This window comes from Serinus canaria, chromosome 3 (genome assembly GCF_022539315.1).
Source record: "Serinus canaria isolate serCan28SL12 chromosome 3, serCan2020, whole genome shotgun sequence".
Taxonomy (NCBI): domain Eukaryota; kingdom Metazoa; phylum Chordata; class Aves; order Passeriformes; family Fringillidae; genus Serinus; species Serinus canaria.
Window position 1 is genome coordinate 60,817,947 of NC_066316.1, and position 20,968 is coordinate 60,838,914.

A 20,968-nucleotide genomic window follows, 5' to 3' on the forward strand; every position below is an offset into this window, starting at 1 on the left:
CTGTCTCTGCAAATGACAATGCACAGCAAGTAAGTACAAGTGTCATGGTAAATTCGTGTGGCGTCAGAAAGTTCAGCCTTCAATAAGCTGCAGATCCTAAAGCCACAGAAAGAAAAAATAATTATAGTGACTCATGAGGGCTGTAGAGGAATTCTTCTGAATTAATAACAATATTCATGTGCTGCTTTCCCGTCAGCACATCAACCACAAGTACACAGAGGCTGAGGTAGCGACGCAAAACCTTCATTGTGGGCAATGATGGTGATGATGATGGTCCCATTCTGCTGATGGGATCTTCTGCTGCCACTTTGCTACAGGGTACAGCAAAACCTGTCATTTATTTAGTGCGTTGGTCAGCCTGACAACTCTGCTGTGGTGGCTCAGAATAATGTTACTGGGACAAATTCAGTGAAGGGCTCAGGAGTTCAGTGCTTAAACTCTTTAACATTGGATTCCTTTATTCAGGTGAGAGAACAAGCTACAGCTTGGTCAGACAGATTTGAAGTCTGGGACATAACAGTTTGGTTTTCTCTGTCTCTTTGTTACTAATGACAATTCCTTGAGCAGCTTAACTGTCAGAAAAAGCACTTGATATGTGTTTATCTACTGGGCTTAACTAATATTTAGTATTTTATTTCAGATATATTCTTTAATAATTAGCACACTATGAATTTGACTTATAATTAATGTCCATTCAATTTGTTGAATTCTCTGGGAATCACTTCAAATCAACTCTTAAGATTTTGAGGTATTTTTTTACTGGAAAGCCATTGTCAGAAAAGAAGTTTTGCACAGATTGAGTCACAGCTACTCCTGTTACCTAATCAAATCTTCTCCAGTAAGGTCCTATGAGTTCTCACTAGCTCTTACTAGCATGTAAGATCTCTCGATTTTACACATTTATTACTGGATGGGCAAAAGGTGTTATTGCAATACACTTAGCCTACAAAGGTCCATATTCTCCTTCAGTTTCTTGGGAGTCCCAATTGAGTAGTTCACCTACCAGCAGGGTGGTCTACATTCTGTGCAAGGACTTGAGAAAATTTTAGTTGCCCAAGTGACTGGGACATACTTCTTCGTGCTTCACCAGGGCTATAGGCAATATTATCAAACATTTTTCTGTGTGGGAGGAAGCAATATGACAGCAACTTCCTTGTTCATTTCCAGGAAAGAGGTAGCATGTTTTTTCAGGTACTAATGCTATAAATTATTACTGGCATGGGCCAAATTCTGTTTACATTTTTATTTCTTGCTGAAAGGTAACAGCATTCCAAGTTCTGCTCTTGGTAAAACAGACTTGTCACTGCCTCTTGTGTAAGCAGAGGATTTATAATAAAGGTTTTTGTGACAGTGTATAACAGAGCTCACATTTGTATCCTAAATTACTTTCTTTTCCTTCCTCCCTCTTTCTTTTTCCTCAGTCTGTAATTCTTGAACTACTTGATACTGCTTTTCCAGTCTTCTGTTTATCTTTGCCAGATAAATGGCATTCCTTTGACTCCTCCAACTGTTGTAGTAGAGAATAACTGAGATCAGGGACATTTTGGGTATAGTATCTGATTTTGCTTTTTCCTTTTTTTTAATTCCTCTCTGAACACTCTTGTTCATTTTTATTGATTTTGTTTGTGCTATTCTTCCATACTAAACACCCTTGCCATTTAGCTCCTATATTTAATCAAAGCAGGGAAAAAACAATCCTACTGGTTAGTTTTAAGAGTTGCAGACAAATCTTCCCTGAGTGCAACTATTCATGTGGTCCAGCTGCTGACCTAGTTTGCTGAATCCAAGTAGGGATGCTTCATCTGGCCAAAAACCTGTCTTTGGAGGAAGTAAATTGAACAGTAAATTCTTTCTGAACAGCTGAACATCCCTGTTTGCCCACCAGCACTGCAGACAGATGAATGACTGCAGCTGTAGGAGAGAGTTTGAAGCACTGGGTTCCCCTTTCTGTTGTGATACCAGCACCTCTCAGCCCAGAACTGCTACTTGCACCTCCTCTGGTGCCAGCTTCTGAGTCTGGCAGCATGAGGATTTCTCCTTTCCTCTCTCTACTTCAGCATCACCCAGAGCCTCAGTGATGCACACAGGTTCTGCACCTTCCTCTACTCTAAGACCAGGTCCTCCTCAACTGCTGCTGCCAACAAGGTGGGAAGATGTTGGTGGAGGGATTTGACTGCTGCTGCTTGGGTCAGTAGTGGGAGACTGAGACCAGACCACTCTGGAGGAGGGTATAAACAAGTTATGCAATGGAGCTGGGAGCTCACAAATAGTCACCCCTGCTCCAGCCTCCCACTGCTAGGTGCCCCTCACAGGCATTCAGCACACCCTGCTTTGCTCTCTTACCCATTCAGACTCCATTGTACGTGTGAGGAGTGTTACATGATCCTCATCTCTGTAAAATTCAGCTTTTCAGTCTTCTGAAAGACTGAAAAAATATAATAAATGCATAAAATCAGGGACTGGTTACAGAAAGTTTTAATTAATTCTCATGAATGTAGGAGGCAAACTGTGGAAGCCTTAAACACCATGTGGTTAGACTACTGCATCTACATCTATCATCAGAGAAAAAGCTCTTACAAAGCAAACTGTAGGAGACCATCCTCCATTGCTGTCTGGATGATTAGGATATTACTTGGAAAGTCACTGGCACCTGTCACTCAGGTGTCCTCAGCCTGAGAGACAGGCTGCAGTGTAGGACAGGGTCTTTTTTAAAGTCAAACTCACTGTGAGAAACAGAAATAGTGAACAGGAAGGGCAACTGATTCCTGCCACCTGTTCTGGTCCACGCTCCACAGTGGGTGGGCTGCTACCCCCGTGACGGCTGTCATTGGGCAAAACATGGCAACAGAACACAAATCGTGAGGCATGCTGGTTCCTCGACATGTTTCTGGAAAGGGTAGGTCCATTTCTGAGCAGCAACTCAGTGTGTAGCATAACCTGTGTTTCAATGATGGGCTGCTCTAGCCTCTAACAAACCTGAATGGTACCACAGGATTTGGTTTGTCCTCTGAGCAGTGGAGATTTTCACTTCTGCTGTGTCAGAGAGAAGAACCAGAATAGGAATTTAAGTAAAATTGGACAGAAGTTTGTAATTTGTATACATTTTTAAATTTATTTTCATGGATACTCTTTTGCTAGATGCACAGTGTGGGTATAAGTTGTGTCCTCTTCTGTCTGTGAAGCTATAAAATTATTCCCTTCCCCAGCAGAAAAAGTGACTCCATCACTGTGAAAAACACATACTTACATGATCTATTTTTCTGGTTTTTATTAACTCAACGTTGTCTCCTACAAATACGATTTGTCATTCACCAGAAGATTTGAAATGTAGACTTAAGTTACACATAGGTATAAAAAGCATAAAACAGCACACGGTACCACTGTTTAGACCAGAAAACATTGTGTTGTCCACAGATAACAGCGTTATTCGAGCTCAGCTCAGTTTCCTTCTGCCTTAGGGATTCAGTCTTCAAAGCTGCAGATGCTTCTGCTTCTTATCCCTCAGCAGCTGAAGCCCTGCTGGCTTTCTCCTGATGTTTCTCACCCATGTCTGGAGCACGGACCGGGAAAACACGGGGCAATCCCATCCTGCTCCACCAGAGGTTGTAAAACCTTGGGCTCCTACTGGCTCTTCAGAAATGTTTTCCTCCTTCTCTTAATTATGTACAATATATGAAGGGATACGATTTTCATCTTTGATTTAGACATATCTCTTGCCTCATACTTAAACAATAACTTGAAAAATATTTTACAAAGAAAAAGAACATTGTTCATCTGAAAGTCATTCATTATTATATTGCTATATTTTATACCCTATTATTATTATTATTATATACAAAATTTCTTAATTGCCTTTTACAGATGCATGGAAGCATATAATATAACAGTTTTAAAGGATCCCATCTTTAGATTTTTTTTCCTTGGCTCATGTCAATCTCTTTAATAAACTATGGTTGCTTGGAGAATATAGGAAGTATTTGGAATGTTGTTTAAAGTTTAGCAATAACTGGTAGCATTGTCCATTTGCAGCCTGAATGGTTGGAACACCTGTCAGGGCGATCTGGTAGAGATAGCAGCATCATAAGACTCAAACAATCATGGAGGGCCATTAATGTGCAGTGTCAGCGGGTGCCAGGTCCTGTTCTTTGTTTGGGGCTTTCCTTTTCTTCGGCTGCGTTTTGTTGTTGCTTTCCCTCTGTTCTCGGTTTTGTCTTCGGGCTGCTCGCCCTTTGCTTTCCTGTCTTGTCTCCTTGCTTTCATCTTTGTTGGATTTTTTTCTCTTCTCCTCCCTATTTTTTTTCCCTGAAAAGAAATGATGGCACATTAGAAGGCTTGCTCAGATTATTGAAATTTCTGAGTCCCTCACTTTGCCATAATCTGTGAATCCACCCCTGTTTAGCACCTCCCATTAGGAGCTGGACATTAGTATTTGGAAATGTCTGATAACCACACCCACATCCCAGGGGATTCTTGGTATTGCAACATGAATCCCATGGAGTGTCTGCTCCAGCACAGGTGTGTGATGGTCTTCAGACTAAAAGGTTTCTCAAATCAAACTCTAGATCATTGTCACAAAATTAGGCATTCAACTACTTTATTGCTTTAAATCAGGTGAGATGTTGAGGAATTTTCGGCTGCTACAGACCTCTCCAATAAAGCATCCTGTCCCCTTATGAATATTAAAACTTTGTATATTGGCTGTGGAGATGATATACTAGAGTGCATTTATACATGCACATGAGGAAGAAATTTTTTATGCTGAGGGTGGTTCAGCACTGGAACAGGCTGCCCACAGAAGCTGTGGATACCTCATCATTGGATCTGCTCAAGGTCAGGCTGGATTGGGCTCTAAGCAACCTGATCTAGTGAAAGATGTCGCTACCCATGGCAGAGGTGATCTTCAAATACCCCTTCCAACCAAAACATTTCTGTGATTCTATGATTCTGTTTCTTAGCTTTATAAACTAGTGCAGGAATGACATTGGCTTGAACTTGTAAGTCCACACAAGCCTAAAACAGATTAGATTTTTGTCTGTGCGGAACTACTGAGCTATGGAGCTGAAATTCACCTGCAGTTAGATGAATCCCAATGATATCTTGAAAGGCAACCTCTCTGGAGACTTTCCTGACAGAATATCATGCTGGCCCCTATGCCTTCTTACATGGAGAAATTTCTGGACAAGTACTGAAAAACATCTGGCTAAACTCTCTTTTATGATATCTCAATAGTGATACTAATGAAAGTCATCTATTCTTCTCTGTTACAGAGAGAATACTTTTTGGTTTTAAATTTTAACGGAGATAATCCACGAGTGTATGGAGAGTTACACAAACCTGGCAGTAGCTCTTGCTGTTGAGGGTGCTAAATTTTTATAAATTTTGCCCATTCCTGCCTCAAAACCAAAGACAGTGGTTTTTGATGCCTCACTGAGCTCTGTGGGAGTATGTCACAATGAGGGAGTAGTTGCAGGGGAAGTGGCTTTGTTCTGAGAACAGAAGACCATCCAAGGAGGTTCAGGGTGCAGGTCAGATAAAGGAAGAGAGATTCAGAGGAGGTGAAGAGAATGCAAAAAGCAATGAGCAAGATCAAGATGTCAGAATATGCTCTTCTTGCTGTGTATTTCTATGGAAATATTTTACACCTTCTCCATTCTTTACCACCACTGCCTAGGATTGGAGAGCAAGGGAAAGTTTAGATACACAAGTTAAGTAGTGACCAATATCTGCCTTTATCATTTGTTATTTCTGGGACAGTAAAACTTTAAATGTAAAATGACACCTTAAATTTCAGGGAACCAGTTAGAGACTACCTGAATATATACCCATAAACCTGCTGAATCCCTCTCTGAATTTGTAAATGCCAGCTAAGATGCCCACAGGTGAGCAGGGGAGACCTGCAGAACTGGTGTGGGAGGCTCAGAAAGAGCTGCTACCACTGGGAGAACTGGGAGACCTCCACGCAGAAGTAAGGCTGCATTGTACCCAGCTGTAATGCTCTCTCTCACTAATGGATAAATGACAGTATGGGATTTCATTCCAGTGGTTTGTAAATACTATTGGCCCAAGATGAAATGTTATTTGAATGGAAACTGTCCAGACATTCAGTGTTTGACATTACTCACTTGGTGATTAGCCAAAATCATTCAGCTGTGACTTCCCAGCCACAGTTCTTTAAGTATGTTGGAATGACATGTAATGGTTTCCCATTCAGTCATGGATATATGTATTTATATGTGTGCAGATATACTAAGAATAAGATATCTTTGTCTAGCTAGAGACTTATCTAGGCACAGCTTTACTGTTTCTGTTTTAATCAAACTGGTATCTTTACAAATTACAAGGAAAACTGATCTCTGGAAAATACTTAAAATCGAGTTGTACTTTTCCTCTGCTCTGAGGACAGCTAGTTTGGAGTCCTCTGTGCAGCTTTGTACATGGTTTAATGTTACCACCTCCATTCTGCTGCCATTTGGGAAAAGATCTGCCCTCTAGATCTATACTGTTATGGTAAAGCAGTATATCATAGAAGGGTCATCTTTGCTGGATCTTTTGTTCCTTTCGCTACTATTTTTAAAAATGAAAATTTTTATGTGACAGTGTAACTCCTAGTCAGTTTGTGTTTCACTTTAGACCCAAGAGAAGATTCTACCAGCAGTTCTCTGCTAGTATTGGGATATAGCTGGAGCCCCATTTTTGTGTGCATTGCCCTCCCTGTTCATATCCCTTCTCTCTTCTTCCCAGAGATTTGTTCCTGAATATTTTTTCTTCTTTCTTCTACTTGCTGAAACTCTCATCATAGCAGCACATTGAACTGGGTACCAGGTATCATGGAAATTCATTGAAAATTTGGGCATTTGGCTATCTGTGAAATGAAAAGTGCAAAAATTGCATGGGCCATTATGTTTACAAGTTCATCTCTGAATAAGAGTTGGCCTTTCTGTACTTAAAGAGAGCTTATAAAAAAAGATGGAGAATGATTCTTTATATGGACAGGTAGTGATAGGACAAGGGGGAGAGGTTTTAAACTAAAAGAGAGGAGATTTAGATTAGATGTTGGGAGGAAATTCTTTATCGTGAGGGTGGTGAGACATTGAAACAAGTTGTCCAGAGAAGCTGTGGCTGCCCCATTCCTGGAAGTGTTCGTGGCCAGTTTGGATGGGGCTTGGAGCAACCTGGTCTTGTGGAAGGTGTTCCTGTCCATGGCAGGAGTGCTGGAACTAGATGACGTTTAAGGCCACTTCCAACCCAAACCATTCTGTATTTCTATGACCTACTTTGCCTTTGAAGAAGATGACAAGGCAAGGCCATTATTAAAATTGGAATTCAGCGAAGAAACAAACGATGCAATAACATGACCTGGAGAAATATGTTCTCCTGGAATTTAAATTCCGTTTACGAAGAAAGTTCTTGTTAGAACGTTCTCCCGCTCTGCAGCCTGTAACATTTTAGGCGCATGAGTCTCTCTCTCTCTCGCGGCAGTCTTTCCCTGCTCCCCGGCAGTGCTGCAGTGCCCGTGGCGCCCGCGCGGGGGCGCCGCGGCTCCGCGCCAGGCGCGGCTGGGGCGGGGGCGGCTCCGGCTCGGCAGCCGCAGGTTCCCTTCCCCGTCCCCTCCGGTCGTGTCCTAAAGTTCCCGCCCGTGCCCTTCCTGCAGCTCTGCCCTCTGTCTTTGCTTTATTTTGCCTGCGGGTGAACTTTCCCGATGAGTCACGGAATTCTTGCTATGATGCACTAACGTTACTAACGTTTATTTCTTCTTATAGATTCAATGCAACCGTCCAAAATTAAAAGTAGAAAAAAATAGCCTAAATATTTTTAGAAAGGAGATGAAATATTTTCCAATAGAGTGTTTTGCTTATGAAGAGAATATATATAATATATATATCAGAGAAGTATCCGTGAGAATCTAATACATCTCTGATATTATTGTACTATTGTATTACAAATGTAATGCATTAATAACTATTGTATTACGAATGTATAATACTTGCAATATATATTCCAATAAAGTAATTAATTGGTGTTAAAATAGCTTTTACGTTGGAACTAAAGCTTTGTACAGACAACTGTACTGGAAGAATTGATCTGCAGGCAGTGTGAGTTTTCTGGTACACAGGAGATACCTTGCTGCTTCTAATAATAGCAAATTCCTATATAGATGAAAATCTAGTGACTTGCTATGATTTTGAGAAGTACAGTAGTTCAAATTAAATGCAGACATGAAATTAGTTTGGATAACAGTATAATTACATGTCTAATCAGATTCAAGGTGCTGAGTTCTTGTTAATATATTTTATAGCCCCGAGTCAAAGAAATACCCGAGTCTGTATTTACGCAATCCATGTCTGAATACATCTATTTAAACAAGCCAGGGTATTTCAGAGAAGCCTGTGCATTATCTCATCAGATGTGGTATTTCCACTAGATCTGTAGCTGTATTTTATGGATTAGCAGCAGGACGCTTTGGCCATGACTTGGGAGGCCTTGGTACTCAAAAGCACTCTATGACAGACAGTTACTTAGAAAATCATGGCTGGCATGGATTAACTAACACAGGGGACAGATTTCTTATGCTTTAAGCATTGTCACTTAGTCCCACCTATTATATTCAGCTGAAATTATTACAGGGGGCTTGGGTGCTGAAATCCCAAAACATCATAGGAAGACATAAAATCTGATTGTGCAAACTGCTTCACTTTGATGGGGAGGAAGTATTACAGGGTAGGCTTCGTGGAAATCCCAGAGGGATGAGAATCTGGCCTCAGACATTTGTGATGATTGTATTTCTTTCATCACTCCCACGAAGACATTTACTATGGGAGAGCAAAAGGAGCAAGAGGGTCATGGCACTGCTCCTGTTGGGATTGCAGACACTGATGTAACAGGCCCCTCTCTGGAAGGGTCCCACTGCTTCTACTGTGACTGTCACCATGGACCACAAATCCTCCCCACTACACTGTAAGAAGCTGAAGAGCTGCAATAAAAGACCACAAGCCACTGCTGTAACATGCCACAGTGTTCTTTCACACCCCCCACAGCCTTGTCTGACCTCTTGGTGCTTCCTGGTTATTGGAGCACTGTCAGCACTGATGCTGCAGCACCAGCGCCCCAATCCCCCTGTACCCCATGGCACAGGGACAAAACCTAAAGGTTAAGTGCTGCTACACCGTGTTGCTCTCCTTCCCACCTGTCCACACCCTTCTCAGAGGCATTTTTAGTCCTTAGACTAAAAGTCTGTCACACTTTCCTCATCATGTGGCCTGGAAAACAACAGCATGACGCAAAGAAACCATGCTGAAGGAAGAAACCAGGAAGAGAAGCATGCCCCAGGCTCTGAACTCCCTAACTCTAGCTCTGTCAACAATACAGTCATGCCATATTATGCAAATGAGCAGATCATTCTCATTTTCAAGAAAAGTGACACATTTTTTTCTGGAACATGGCCTGTAGTGTGTACTCACACTACTTGCCAAGATAAGATCTCTCCAAACCCCCGGCTGCCCAGTGATGCAATGGACTTTCTCCTTTCATTCCCAAGCCACAAGTGGCTGATTCATCTGGTATGTCTTTTTGAAGTTTAAACAGCATAACTGCATAACTTTTTTCACAGCAGTCTTTTTTTTTTTTTTCTTTTCTTCCTTAGCTATTGCAGCCCTGTTTTATAATCACTAGATTTCTGGGTAACCAGAGTGTGAGGGTCAACAACTTCAGAACAGTCTAGATGCTACATGACTTCGTGTATTTCCAGGCCTGCCTTACTGCTGCAGTTGTTCCAAATGCTGAAGAGAATATAGGTAAAACATTTAACAGAGCTAAGGTCCAAAGACATTCAAGGAGCAAGAAACTTGGCCAAACCTTGGGTCTCCTGCTGTTGAGATGCATAACAGTAGCCTACCTGGTTTCCATACCAGTCTAGATGGATACAGATCTTAAGGCATGTGTCATATCCATAGTCCTATGTAGTGATCTTTGATAATCCAAGATACCTGGACAAGATCAAAAAGTGGGCCCTTGGGAATCTCATGAGGTTTAACAAGACCAAGTTCAAGGTGCTGTCCCTGTGTTGGGACAACTCTCAGTGCCAGTACACGCTGGGTGGTGAACAGATGGAGAGCAGCCCTGCCGAGAAGGACTTGGGAATGCTGATGGATGAGGCTGGGCATTAACCAGAAATGTGCTCCTGCAGCTCAGAAAGACAGTGGTATCCTGGATTGCATCCAAAGCAACATGGCCAGCGGGACGAGGGAAGGGATTCTGCCCCTTCTCTCTTGTAAGATCCCACCAGGAACACTGCATCCATCTCTGGGGTCCCAGGCACAGGAAGGACACAGACTTTTTAGAGCAAGTCCAGGGGAGGGACACCAGTATGATTAGAGGGATGAAGGCCCTCTCCTATGAGGAAAGACTGAGAGAACTGGGATTGTTCAGCCTGGAAAAGAGATGGCTTTGGTGAGACCTAATTGTGGCCTTATAGTACCTAAAGGGAGCCTACAGAAAAAATGGAAAGGGGCTTTTAAAGACAAAGGCAGGTAGTGACAGGACAAGGAAGAATATCTTTAAAATGAAAGACAGTAAGCTAACATAAGATCTGAGGTCTTGGATCTGAGGTCTAGAACTGGTTGCCCAGAGAAGCTGTAGCTGCCCCATTCCTGGAAATGTCCAAGACCAGGTTGGGTAGAGCTGCAAAAAAAACTTGGTCTAGTGGAAGGTGTCCCTGCCCATGAGAGGGGATTGGAATTAGATTATCTTTAAGGCCCATTCTAATCCAAACCATCCTGTGATTCTATGATGATGCGATACCTCATATGTACCATATGTATTGATACTTATGTTGAGCAACTGTGTTATGGGGCTTGGTGACTAACTTGTTCTTACGTGTCCTATCTCCTCTGAAGAGTGGAAATATTTCTCTGGATGTAGACTTTAGGTGTCTTTGTATCAGGATCCTTAAAGTTTGTTTGCCTCTGAAAATAGGATCTGGACTACTAGATTGCATTCACTTGAAAAATGTTCTGATTTACATTGTGTGTGCTAGCTTGTCCTTGTAAGAACAGTGCTGAAGGAGGCACATTAGCAGGAATGAGAACGTTGTTTCCAAATACAAAAATAGCTGGGGCCTGCACCACAGCTGTTGGCATGAAGCAGGCAGAGAGGAATGGGAGGAGGCTGACCTGATTAGTTACACCAAGACAGAAGATGTCGAGTTTTTCACTGCTGTAGGAGATAAGGAGGAAGTTGTATTCTGTTAGGTGTATGGGAAGTCAGGAGATATCATTTCTTCTGTGGATGGTTGGGAAATGACACTTCTACACTCATGAGCTCATAAGCAAGGTTTATGGAAAATCCCTGGCTTGTGATGACCTCTTGCAATAGAAACTGGTTGGATGTGCCTTTCCAGTGCCATAGAAAAGATATTGCCAGTGCCTGAAAATAGAATATCCTCCAGTCAAAGAAGCAGCCAGAGAAGGAGGATTCCTATAATGAGTTCTGTTTGCTGTTTGTGGAGACATTTACTGCTGCCTCTTCAAACAAATGCTTGTGGGGATTTATTCCCTTCATGCTTGTCTGTTGGGACCAAGGGAATTTGCTAGCAGCCTTGTTTTAATCAGGATTAACGTGCTAACAACACCAATTTTGTAATTACATAACAGTTTTCATTTTATAAGAACCTGCAGCTTATAAAGTCTGAACGCAGCTTCCAAAGACAGAAAAGTAATGGCAATTTAGCAGACCAGAAAATCGCTCCCCATTCCTTAGGACAGGAAATGACCTAGACCATCCTAGTATTTAGGAAACTGGCATTTTCTTCTTTTGAGACTTTTAATGGTGAATTCTGAATGGGATTGGGTTTTTACAGCTCTCCTAAAGGAGGGAAAAAGGTCCATGAGAGAAAAGCTCTCCTAAAAGAGGGAAAAAGATCCAAATCCACTTGATGTAACTCTTTTAAGATTAGGAGAATAAGGAACCAGTACAAATATTGGGAATAATAGTGATTGGTACCAAAAGCCCATATCCTGTTGTTAGAGCATCAGGATATTGAGTAAAATTTCTAATAGCCTGTTTTCCTTTTAGTCACCAACAATCCAAGCCCTCCTGTTAGCTTGGATTGAGGTCATAAATATAGTCCTTTTTAGAGACTTATTTCAGCTGGTGCAGTCTTTTGAACAAACCAGAAATAAAAATGTGATGCTGCATTATGTCAGAGCTGCATGTTTAGTCTGCTGCTCTAGAAATAATCAAGAAAAGTTGTACATGATAAGAGACAGATGCTAGTGCCTCAGCAGACATTTAAACTCTTTCTAGTACAATAGTAACATGGAGAAAACCCCCAAAGAAACTTCTTTGTTTGGTACTCAAATTTCTGCTCAGTGTTCTCTGAAGCCGGGCTGGGGGGGAATACGTGAGGAAAGATGTTTTCCTCAGCTTTGCTTAAATTGATTGCCTCAATGGAACCTGGTAATTCAGGTGATATTTGTATGACCCCAATACCTGGATGCATCTCCAAGGAATGCCTTTTTGCATTATCGACCATGGCTCAGAGCTGGGCTATACTGGTGATTGGGTACAGATCCTGGACGCATTTTGCAAGTGCTGAATCCAACACTAGAATCGGGCCAGCAGTTCCTGCCCTGGTACTATACACCAGGAGCAGGGAGCCTAGGCATCTTCCACCATTTCATTTGCTGATATAGGTGCACCTTCCCCCTGGAGTCCCCTCCTTACATTTTCTTTAGTTTTCTGATATGCCAGGAAGGTAAAGGAAGATGAGGAGTCAACAGGATGCCCCTCTGGCCCCTCTCGGCACGGTTCACTTGTCCCCTCCACTCTGAGCATCGTTTGTTTGCATTTCTGCCTGGGGTGACGCTTGTGCTGACAGGTAGACAGGAGTCCCTGTGCACCCCAGGCCAGCTGAACAGCTGGATCAGCCTGTCAGCAGCAGGTAACATACAGGGGGACAGCAGCTCCTGATGGATCCTCTCAGCAAATCCATCAGCACAGAAAAAGGCTGTTTTTACCAAAATTCACCAGAGGCCTGATTCTGACCTCTGTGTTGTACTTGCTCGAACACACAGAGGTCACCAAGGTTGGTGTTTGGTGTAACTGCAGGGAGAATTTGCTTTCAAGGATACTTTTCAAGTCAAGGTGTTGAAAATTGACTGTCCCTTTCTGTTTTGTGTCTCCAGTGTGTGTGTGCTATTTCAGCTGGCCAAAACATTGATCCTCCCCTCTCTAAGTAGTGCCAATATTTCCGAATACATTTTCACATTGATTAAAGTGACAGGTCAGGCTTCTAAATTTCATATGGATCAGAGACTCCAGAAATTCTGTCTCTGAAAGGGTGACATGAAATTTAACTTTGGCTATCTCCATGTGTTTCTGAAGGATTTTTCTTACCTATTGAGAGAACACCTGGCAGTTTACCAGGTGGAGAGAAGCTTATGGAAAAGGACATTGGGATCACCAAGACTCATGGGCTGCCTCTAAAAAAGGCTCAGGGAATTTATATGCCAGAAAGATTCAGAATTGAGCCCAATGAAGCCTAGAAATCTTGGACCAAGCTGCCAAAGGGATCTCAGGTTTTCAGGCTGTTGAGTCTTTGTCAGCCTGCCAGGTGGGCTGCCAGAGGCCAGACCAATGGACAAACTGAAAGGATACTAGGTAGAAACCTAACACAAAGGCAAGGTTGTTTTAAAAACCTGCCTGCTTTCAACTGGGGCTTCATTGAAATCAGCACGTTTCTGGGAAATGTGATGACTCTGGTAATCTGGTATTTTCCATTTCTTTGGAAAATCAACGCCTATAAAATATTTTAAAAAGTATTTCTGAGTGGGGTTTGTGGTGGATATGCACAAAAGGAACTTGAATGCAAATATTTTAACATTGCCCATAATTCTTCAGTTTAACATGAATCACAGACAGGAGTTGACCATGTGAATTTTATCCAGGCTGTCTTGCCTTCTTTTATTTTTTTTTTCTTCACCAAGAATGTGATAAGTTTATTCTTTTTAAATTCCTCTGAGGATGAACTTTGCATTTAGAGCTTTTTGCAGTAACAAAGCTTTGCGCACTGAAGTGAGCAGCCAGCTTTATGAGTAGCTGGAAGTGGAATGTGAAGAATGATTTTGCCATGTGACAGTGCATCACTGGAGCCCACTTCACTTAGGATACTTCACCAACTGACTGCCATGCTCTTGAGATGGATGCAGGCAAGCCCCTGTGGCCCAAAGGCTGGAGGAGATGCAGCCCCCACTGAGATGAGAATGCAGCCTCTCATGAAAGAGCACCCCCAAGTGCTAAGGAAGCTCTGGAACCCCTGATCCACCTCCACCAGGAGATCTGCCCCATGTCCTGTCTCACACAGATCCTGCCAGCAGTGCACAGTAGCCATTCAGCACAACTTGCATGTTTTATTTTTCGACTTGGCAGGTGCCTTGAGAGTGTTACAGCAGTGCTGGTAAAATGGTAACACCCCTAGGTGTTCCTCTGGTGCTGGTTACAAGAGCTGAACTGCTGGAACACAAGAAAGATTCTAAGGGACCTGATGCAGAAGTTCAGCAAGTGATATTTTCAGTACAACAATGTATTGCACAAAGTCAGGATTCTCTGGAAAAAATTGGGACTGTGGAGATCAGCAGCCTCTCTCTCCAGCTGCCTCCTGCCTCCAGGTGAAGAAGTCCACTGTACAGTAGTCACCAAATATGTTCATGTTTCTCTTTCAAACTCAGTAACTAATCATTTTCTTGCCCACTCCAAGAAATTCTGTTTCAGCCAAAAGCAGAAATTGCTCACTATTTCTACAGATTTAAGCACCACCTGCTTTTGTTAGCAATTCATTTGGCACTCAAGAACTGAGACCAACCCTGTAGCCACTAAACCAAATAATATTTTGCAAGGGGCTGGAATGGCATACTCAGAAACAGTTTACAGACAGTGTAAAAATCTCAGGAGCAAGAAAACAGCAAATAATTAATGCACACATACTGTAGCAAGATACTATAAGGAGCAGGATGCTTTGTCCAAGGGATTCAGAGCAAATAGACTCTTACTCCAACCTCAACCAGAAACTCTAAGAAATTACTTGAAATTGTTGTTGTTGTACTTTAGAAAATGTTATCCAAGGTGTCTCTATGTCCAGGAAGTTAATTTATGTGCTAGAAGAGTTTCTTTCAGATCATAACCAGAGATTCCATCAGCCTTAATTATTCACAGAGACAAGACTCTTCCATCTCCATGTCACATCTTCCATTGTGTCACATTTAAACTTGGAAGATTTATGCATCATAGCTTTAGTTTAGTTTAAGACCACTATGGAAAAAAAATCCAGCAACAAAAAATATACTGTGTCTGGGAATGCAATCCTTTTTCTCAGTGACAAAGACTTTTTTTTCTTTATAATACTATATTTAAATTACTTTCTCAGGTTCCACAAGTGTAAAGCAGTGGTAAGAGTTCCTTAATTTTGGTGCTTTAGACTCGATGGATAAAAGCCACTACTGCTGCAAATCAGAGCTGCCGAAGTGCACAGAGAGTTCTCCTTACTTCAGTTAATGTTTTGGACCAAATGTCATGCTTCAAATAGAGAGATCAGGATTCTTTTTTAAAAAAATATTGTTTCCATGCTCATGCTTAAAGGTAGCAAGGGCTGGATCACTCACTGGAATTCCCCACCACCACCCCACATCCATACAAGAAATAAAGTCAGTTCTTCTGGATTTAAACTAAATACTTCTGGTTTAGCAATGCACGTTTCTGCTTAGGCAATAAACATCTGTCATCTGCCATTCATTAATATTAATTATAAATGGTCACTCGCTCATGGGATCCAAGTCCACCAGCTGAGATTTTTCCAACTCTGACCTCGTGAGGGTTTGTATAAAAAGTGCTCAGAAGGGTTCTTCAACACTCGAAGCCAGCAATAAGTGCAATTTGCAGAGTGTAGCATTTAGATTGTGCACTTAGAAAAAGGGCGGTCACAAGGGGTGATGGGGAGTGGGGGAGGGAGGGGAGGAGGGAGTACAGAGCCTGAAATGGAGCTCCTTTAAATGCTTAAGAGTTTTAGCCCTTTCTGCAGGCTAATGACAGGGAGAGGCATTGTCCATAATGAAACCAGCCCATCCATTAAACATTACTGTAAATGAAAGGTTGCATGAATTAAAGGTTGTTCATCTCATGTTTCAGGAATGTAGCTGTGTTTCATGTCTGAAGCCTGTTTTCCTTTTAAATGGAGTTCTTCAGATGACAAATGAGAGAGAATTTCAGAAAGCAAATGGGCAGAAGTAAATACACGCTCAAGAACAAAGCAGAGACATAACTGTAGCTGTAAATCTTTACACTGGGGCTACTGTTTGCTGTAGATATTGGGGAGGATTAGATTAGAATTGAGAAATTTCATTACTGGGTCATTTTGCTTGTAAAACAAAACAACAATAGAAAATCCCCACAGTTAATTGTCTCATTCTGACCTTAATGTTAGCTGTATACGTTTCTCTCATGGAACACCAGTTAATTTTTTAGCTACCATTTTGAATTTCAACAAACTAAAAATAGAAAATTTAGAAAATGCTTTTTCTGAATCTTGCATGGCCACCACAATTTTAAATGTGGTTGGCTTTTTGGGTTTTTTCTTCCATTAATTTTTTTGTTACTGCAAAATTACTTGAACAAAAATTACTAACAAATAGTATTTGTTTGCATCTGTTCTCATTTTTTTTTTTCATGCCTAATCATAGAGCAATGTGCCCCTCATGGACCATATCTGCATCTGCTCTCAAAACAGACACACTTCCATTGGCAGAGGGTTGCTACCTTATATCTCTTGTAAATTAGCAAGAAAATCCAGCCCTCTACTCTTCCTGTAACAATTATTCCAAGCTGGTGAATGCAAGAGAAACATGAACAGATATCTCTGCAATGCAAATGACTAAACTGAACAAAAATGATGAAAAGATGGTTTCAGTTCTTTGACTCAGGCCCAAATGAAAGTCTGAGCTTGGTAAATGACAGCAGGAGGCCTTATACTGATGTCAGTGGATAGAGATACTTGGATTTGTGCTCGGTAAATAGGCTGTATGCTGTCTTTTTGTGGGAGTTTTGCAGAAAGCAACAGGCAAGAAAAAGTTATGTGGAAATTTTGTTGCCATTTTATAAATGCTTATCAAAGAATTATCTAGTCCCTTACTGGTCTATGAAGCTGAGCTGCTATACTTAGGCTGGCTCTGATGATTGTTTGTCTAACCTCTTTAAAAATCTTCCATAGAGATTCCCACAACCTCTCTCCTGATCTTTAGGATCTCTGAGAATAACACTGGGTGTTATCATCTCATTGGGAATGTTCTGAAGCTTCCTTGGACCTTTATAACACCAGGTTATGGCAGCAAGTGTTTAACTTCATAACTTAACTTCATACCCTTTTCAAAGTGATGAAGGTGAAAGGGAGCTGGGAGGTGGCAGCCGAAGCAGACCAAAGGCTACATCAGGTGTCAGAGCTGGCTGGGAGAGTGAGCTGAGAAGAGACAATGAGACTGGAGATGCAGAGATCTGGGTGGGGAAAAACAAACAGAGCTGCCTGGGTGGGGAAGAAAAGGCAAATATCCAGAGAGATGAGGAGAAACAGCGGCCAAAAAAGTGCTCCTTTGTTTTCACTTTGTTACAAAGGAATGCTGAAAATCCCTGCTTTATGGTTAGATTCACAATTCTCTGAAGTCAATGGGATTTCAGTGGGCCTTGGATCAGGCCCTTTAAAATGAGGGCAGCTGTAACACAATAATGAATGAATGCCATGCTGCCCATGACTGCAGTGTTATAACAGCATTGCTATACATGGAAGTGTTCCATAGCCCAGGATTTAGCTGATTAAACAGTGCTGGATGTGTCGCCATTAGACTTGAAACATCCACAGCCTGATTTACTCTGTAGCTCACATACCCCAAATGTTTTGCATTCTTGGACTAAATTTGATAGATGCCCTATCAAACTTCTCGCTTGCATTTGTTCCTCTTTCCAGGACACTCAGGTCAAAGCAGTGAAGAGTTTAGGTCTCCAGGTGGTCAGAGCCAGGCGGGCCCTGCTCCCAGCAGCCACATCCCTTCACCTTTGCTTTGGAGCAATATTTGTCCAAATGTGAGAAAACAGCTTGATATGGGGTCTGCTGAAGCGTCAACAGAAAGAAGTTGTGATGGTATCCCACTGTGGCACACATCCTGCAAGAGCCTCATTTCCTCTCCCAGCAGTGACAATCGTGTCCCTTCCTCAGAAAGTGCTCCTTACATCACTAGGAGTTAGGGGAGGGACTTCAGCAGCATCAACTGTGAGCTGTGATAGAAGGCCAGCGGGGAATGCGAGGATGTTCTGGCAGAGGAAGGAAGGGATGAGGCATAGGAGAGAATGGCATGCTGCTCTTTTGCACATTGCCTCTGCCCTGCAGCCCTGCAGAGAGGGGAGAGTGGTTGCAGTTTCCTGTGTGCCTCTCCCTGAAACGATGGGAAGTCACTGAAAGTGAAGGTGCCATGAACAAGTTGTGCCACAGTTGTTCCCAGCTGTGCCAGGGAGGAAGATCAGAGACCAGGCAGACTCCTGCCTGTCTGCCTAACACAACTGGGAGTTTGTTTAAGGGCTCTGTTTGACCTGCCCTCTTCCCCAGTCATATCTGCTATGGAGGGAATAGCCCCAGCTGGTTTGGTGGCAAGCCAGAAGGTGGACCTGGACTTTGTGGGCAAGGAGCAGACCTCTGCCTTCTTTTCTTTCACAGATGTGGGTTTCACTTTCTGAAACTGGAGCTTTCAATCCCAAACGTTTTTATTCAAGAGGGAAGAGTTTAGGCAGGTGCTAGAAATTTAGTGCTGAATGAATACCTGATGGATACTTTGCAAGGGGGAGGAGGAAGGGTTCTTGAGGGGCTTGTATTCCCTTCAGATTTTCCTACAAAGTTCAGGCATCTAAAATATAGTTAGCTAGCCAATTCTGGAGCACAAGGAGGCACCAAAAGGGAAGATTAGAAGAGAAAAAGAGCTGATTTCTATCCCTTATTTGGTTTAGTGATCTGAGGAGGACAGCTTTCACATTGTTCACATTTTAATAAAAGAATGCAATCAGCTTTTTTCTGATTCACTTCCCTTACAAGAACAATTGACCACATACTTCTGTCTCAGCTTTGACATTATTTCTGTTAATATGAGGTTGATGCTTTTTATCAACAGCATGTCCAGCACCTTTTTAATAGCATGCTCCAGAGGAGCTCAGGGCATCTGAGTTGCTTCCCCACTGCTCCCAGGCTCCCCAGGACAGGGAAGAGGCAGAAGGTGGCAAGAGAGGAGCTAGTAGCAGGAAAGGAGAACATATTCCAAGGAGCACAGAGACAGTATCAGCCCAGCACCCTGCAGGGCTTAAACTAATTTTGATATCTGAGGGCACAACCATTTTCACCTGACTGTTCATCAAGATTATTATTTTAAGATTATTATTTTAAGATTATCATATTATTCAGAGATCACAACCTTGGCATGGTGCATGTGTACAGAGGGTGTGCATTCATGTGTAGTACCATGTATACAGGGGCACACAGTATGGATGTACTTCCTGCTTGTGTGGTTCATGTGTGTCTGTCAGAACTGGGAGGTTTGATGAGAATTTATTGTTCACAGTAGCACAAACAAAATAACTTGTCATTAAATTACACATTACTGCTAATTAGTTCAGATTTTAATGTTTGCAGGTAGTAGCGTAGTAGAACTTTCAAAACTGCCTATGATCAAATCTTGAAAATGCTATAAGGTTAAAAATAGTTTTTTCCATCATTTTCAACCCTTGATTTCTAGTCAGTGTATCCTCTACTATTAGCTATTTTGGAATCACAAATCATTTTGACTCATTTTGGACTTATTTTTCCCTCTGAAGCCTGTTCACCCAGATTTCTTTTCTAGGTTGTGCCCATGTTTTCGGGCCAGTGGCAGTGGCAGCTGGGTGCTGACCATGCTCTGCCTCGCTTGGGGTATCCCCAGGATGCCATTTCCCTTCCCTAGTGGATTCCCGGTTTCAGCAGCCCTACCATTGGAGGCTGGAAATGTGTTAAAGTTAAAGAGTCAAAACCCTTGCAAGGAAAGGAAATGAGAAGCCCTCTTGGCAGCAACAAATGGAAAATAAACAACCAAACTCTTCACAAGACAGATTCCTCAATTATAGTAACTCAGGCTCGCAAAGGCCAGAGCTAGGGCCCATTGGCATATGCAATATGTAAACACAGGGATGCAGTAATTAGCTGCGTGCTCATTTTGAGGTTTCAGAAGTCCTGTGACCTGCCATGGAGTAAGGTCATTAACCATAACCACACTGGTGACCTTCACACAGGACACCCCATCTCTCACAGTTACACCAGTGAACTCTGTACTGGGACGTCTCCCTGGCTCACATGCTCCAGCCCTCTTGTTTTAAATGCCACTGAGCTTTATGTGAGTGAGAGGATGTGACTTGTGGAATGGACTGTGATAGGAATATCTTACTTTCCCACATAGCCATGCTTAGGACTTAAATGTGATTAAGTAAAAGTAGTCAATACCAGAAATATTTTAAATTGTAGTCTTTTTTTTTTTTTTTAATTCAGAAAAATATTTGCTTAAAAATAGTACTCCTAGAAATCACTGAAGTGGTATGGACCTCCACTGCCTTGGGAAGAGACTTTTATCTTTGGAGTATGGATTGTATAGGGATAGACTATCCATTTGAATAAGTAGATGTACAGCCATTACTACATGTTTATCAACACAGTGAAATGCTGCTCTGACCTGATTTTGCCAAGACTAGGTAAAATTAGTATTGAACATGAGTACTTTTCGAATTTTTGTTTTACTGTGGCTGACCTGTGGCTCCCCTGAAATGCAATTATCCTGATTGGACTCCCTCCTCACACCACAGCCTGTTGAAGACTTCTTCAGACATTATCTGATTAATATGCTTGGAAGCGTTATGTGGACTTATA

General features: G+C 42.1%; 1 protein-coding gene across 1 annotated transcript in view; it reads right to left on the minus strand.

Annotated features, from left to right (window-relative positions):
* Positions 1-3,253: 3,253 nt before the first annotated feature.
* The window catches only part of RSPO3 (R-spondin 3), a 58,941-nt gene continuing 41,226 nt past the window's right edge, over positions 3,254-20,968 (minus strand). Inside the window, exon 5 of the mRNA XM_009092411.3 lies at positions 3,254-4,302. Coding sequence (XP_009090659.1) covers positions 4,109-4,302 — 194 coding nt within the window. The 3' untranslated portion in view covers positions 3,254-4,108. The remainder of the gene's footprint in view (positions 4,303-20,968) is intronic.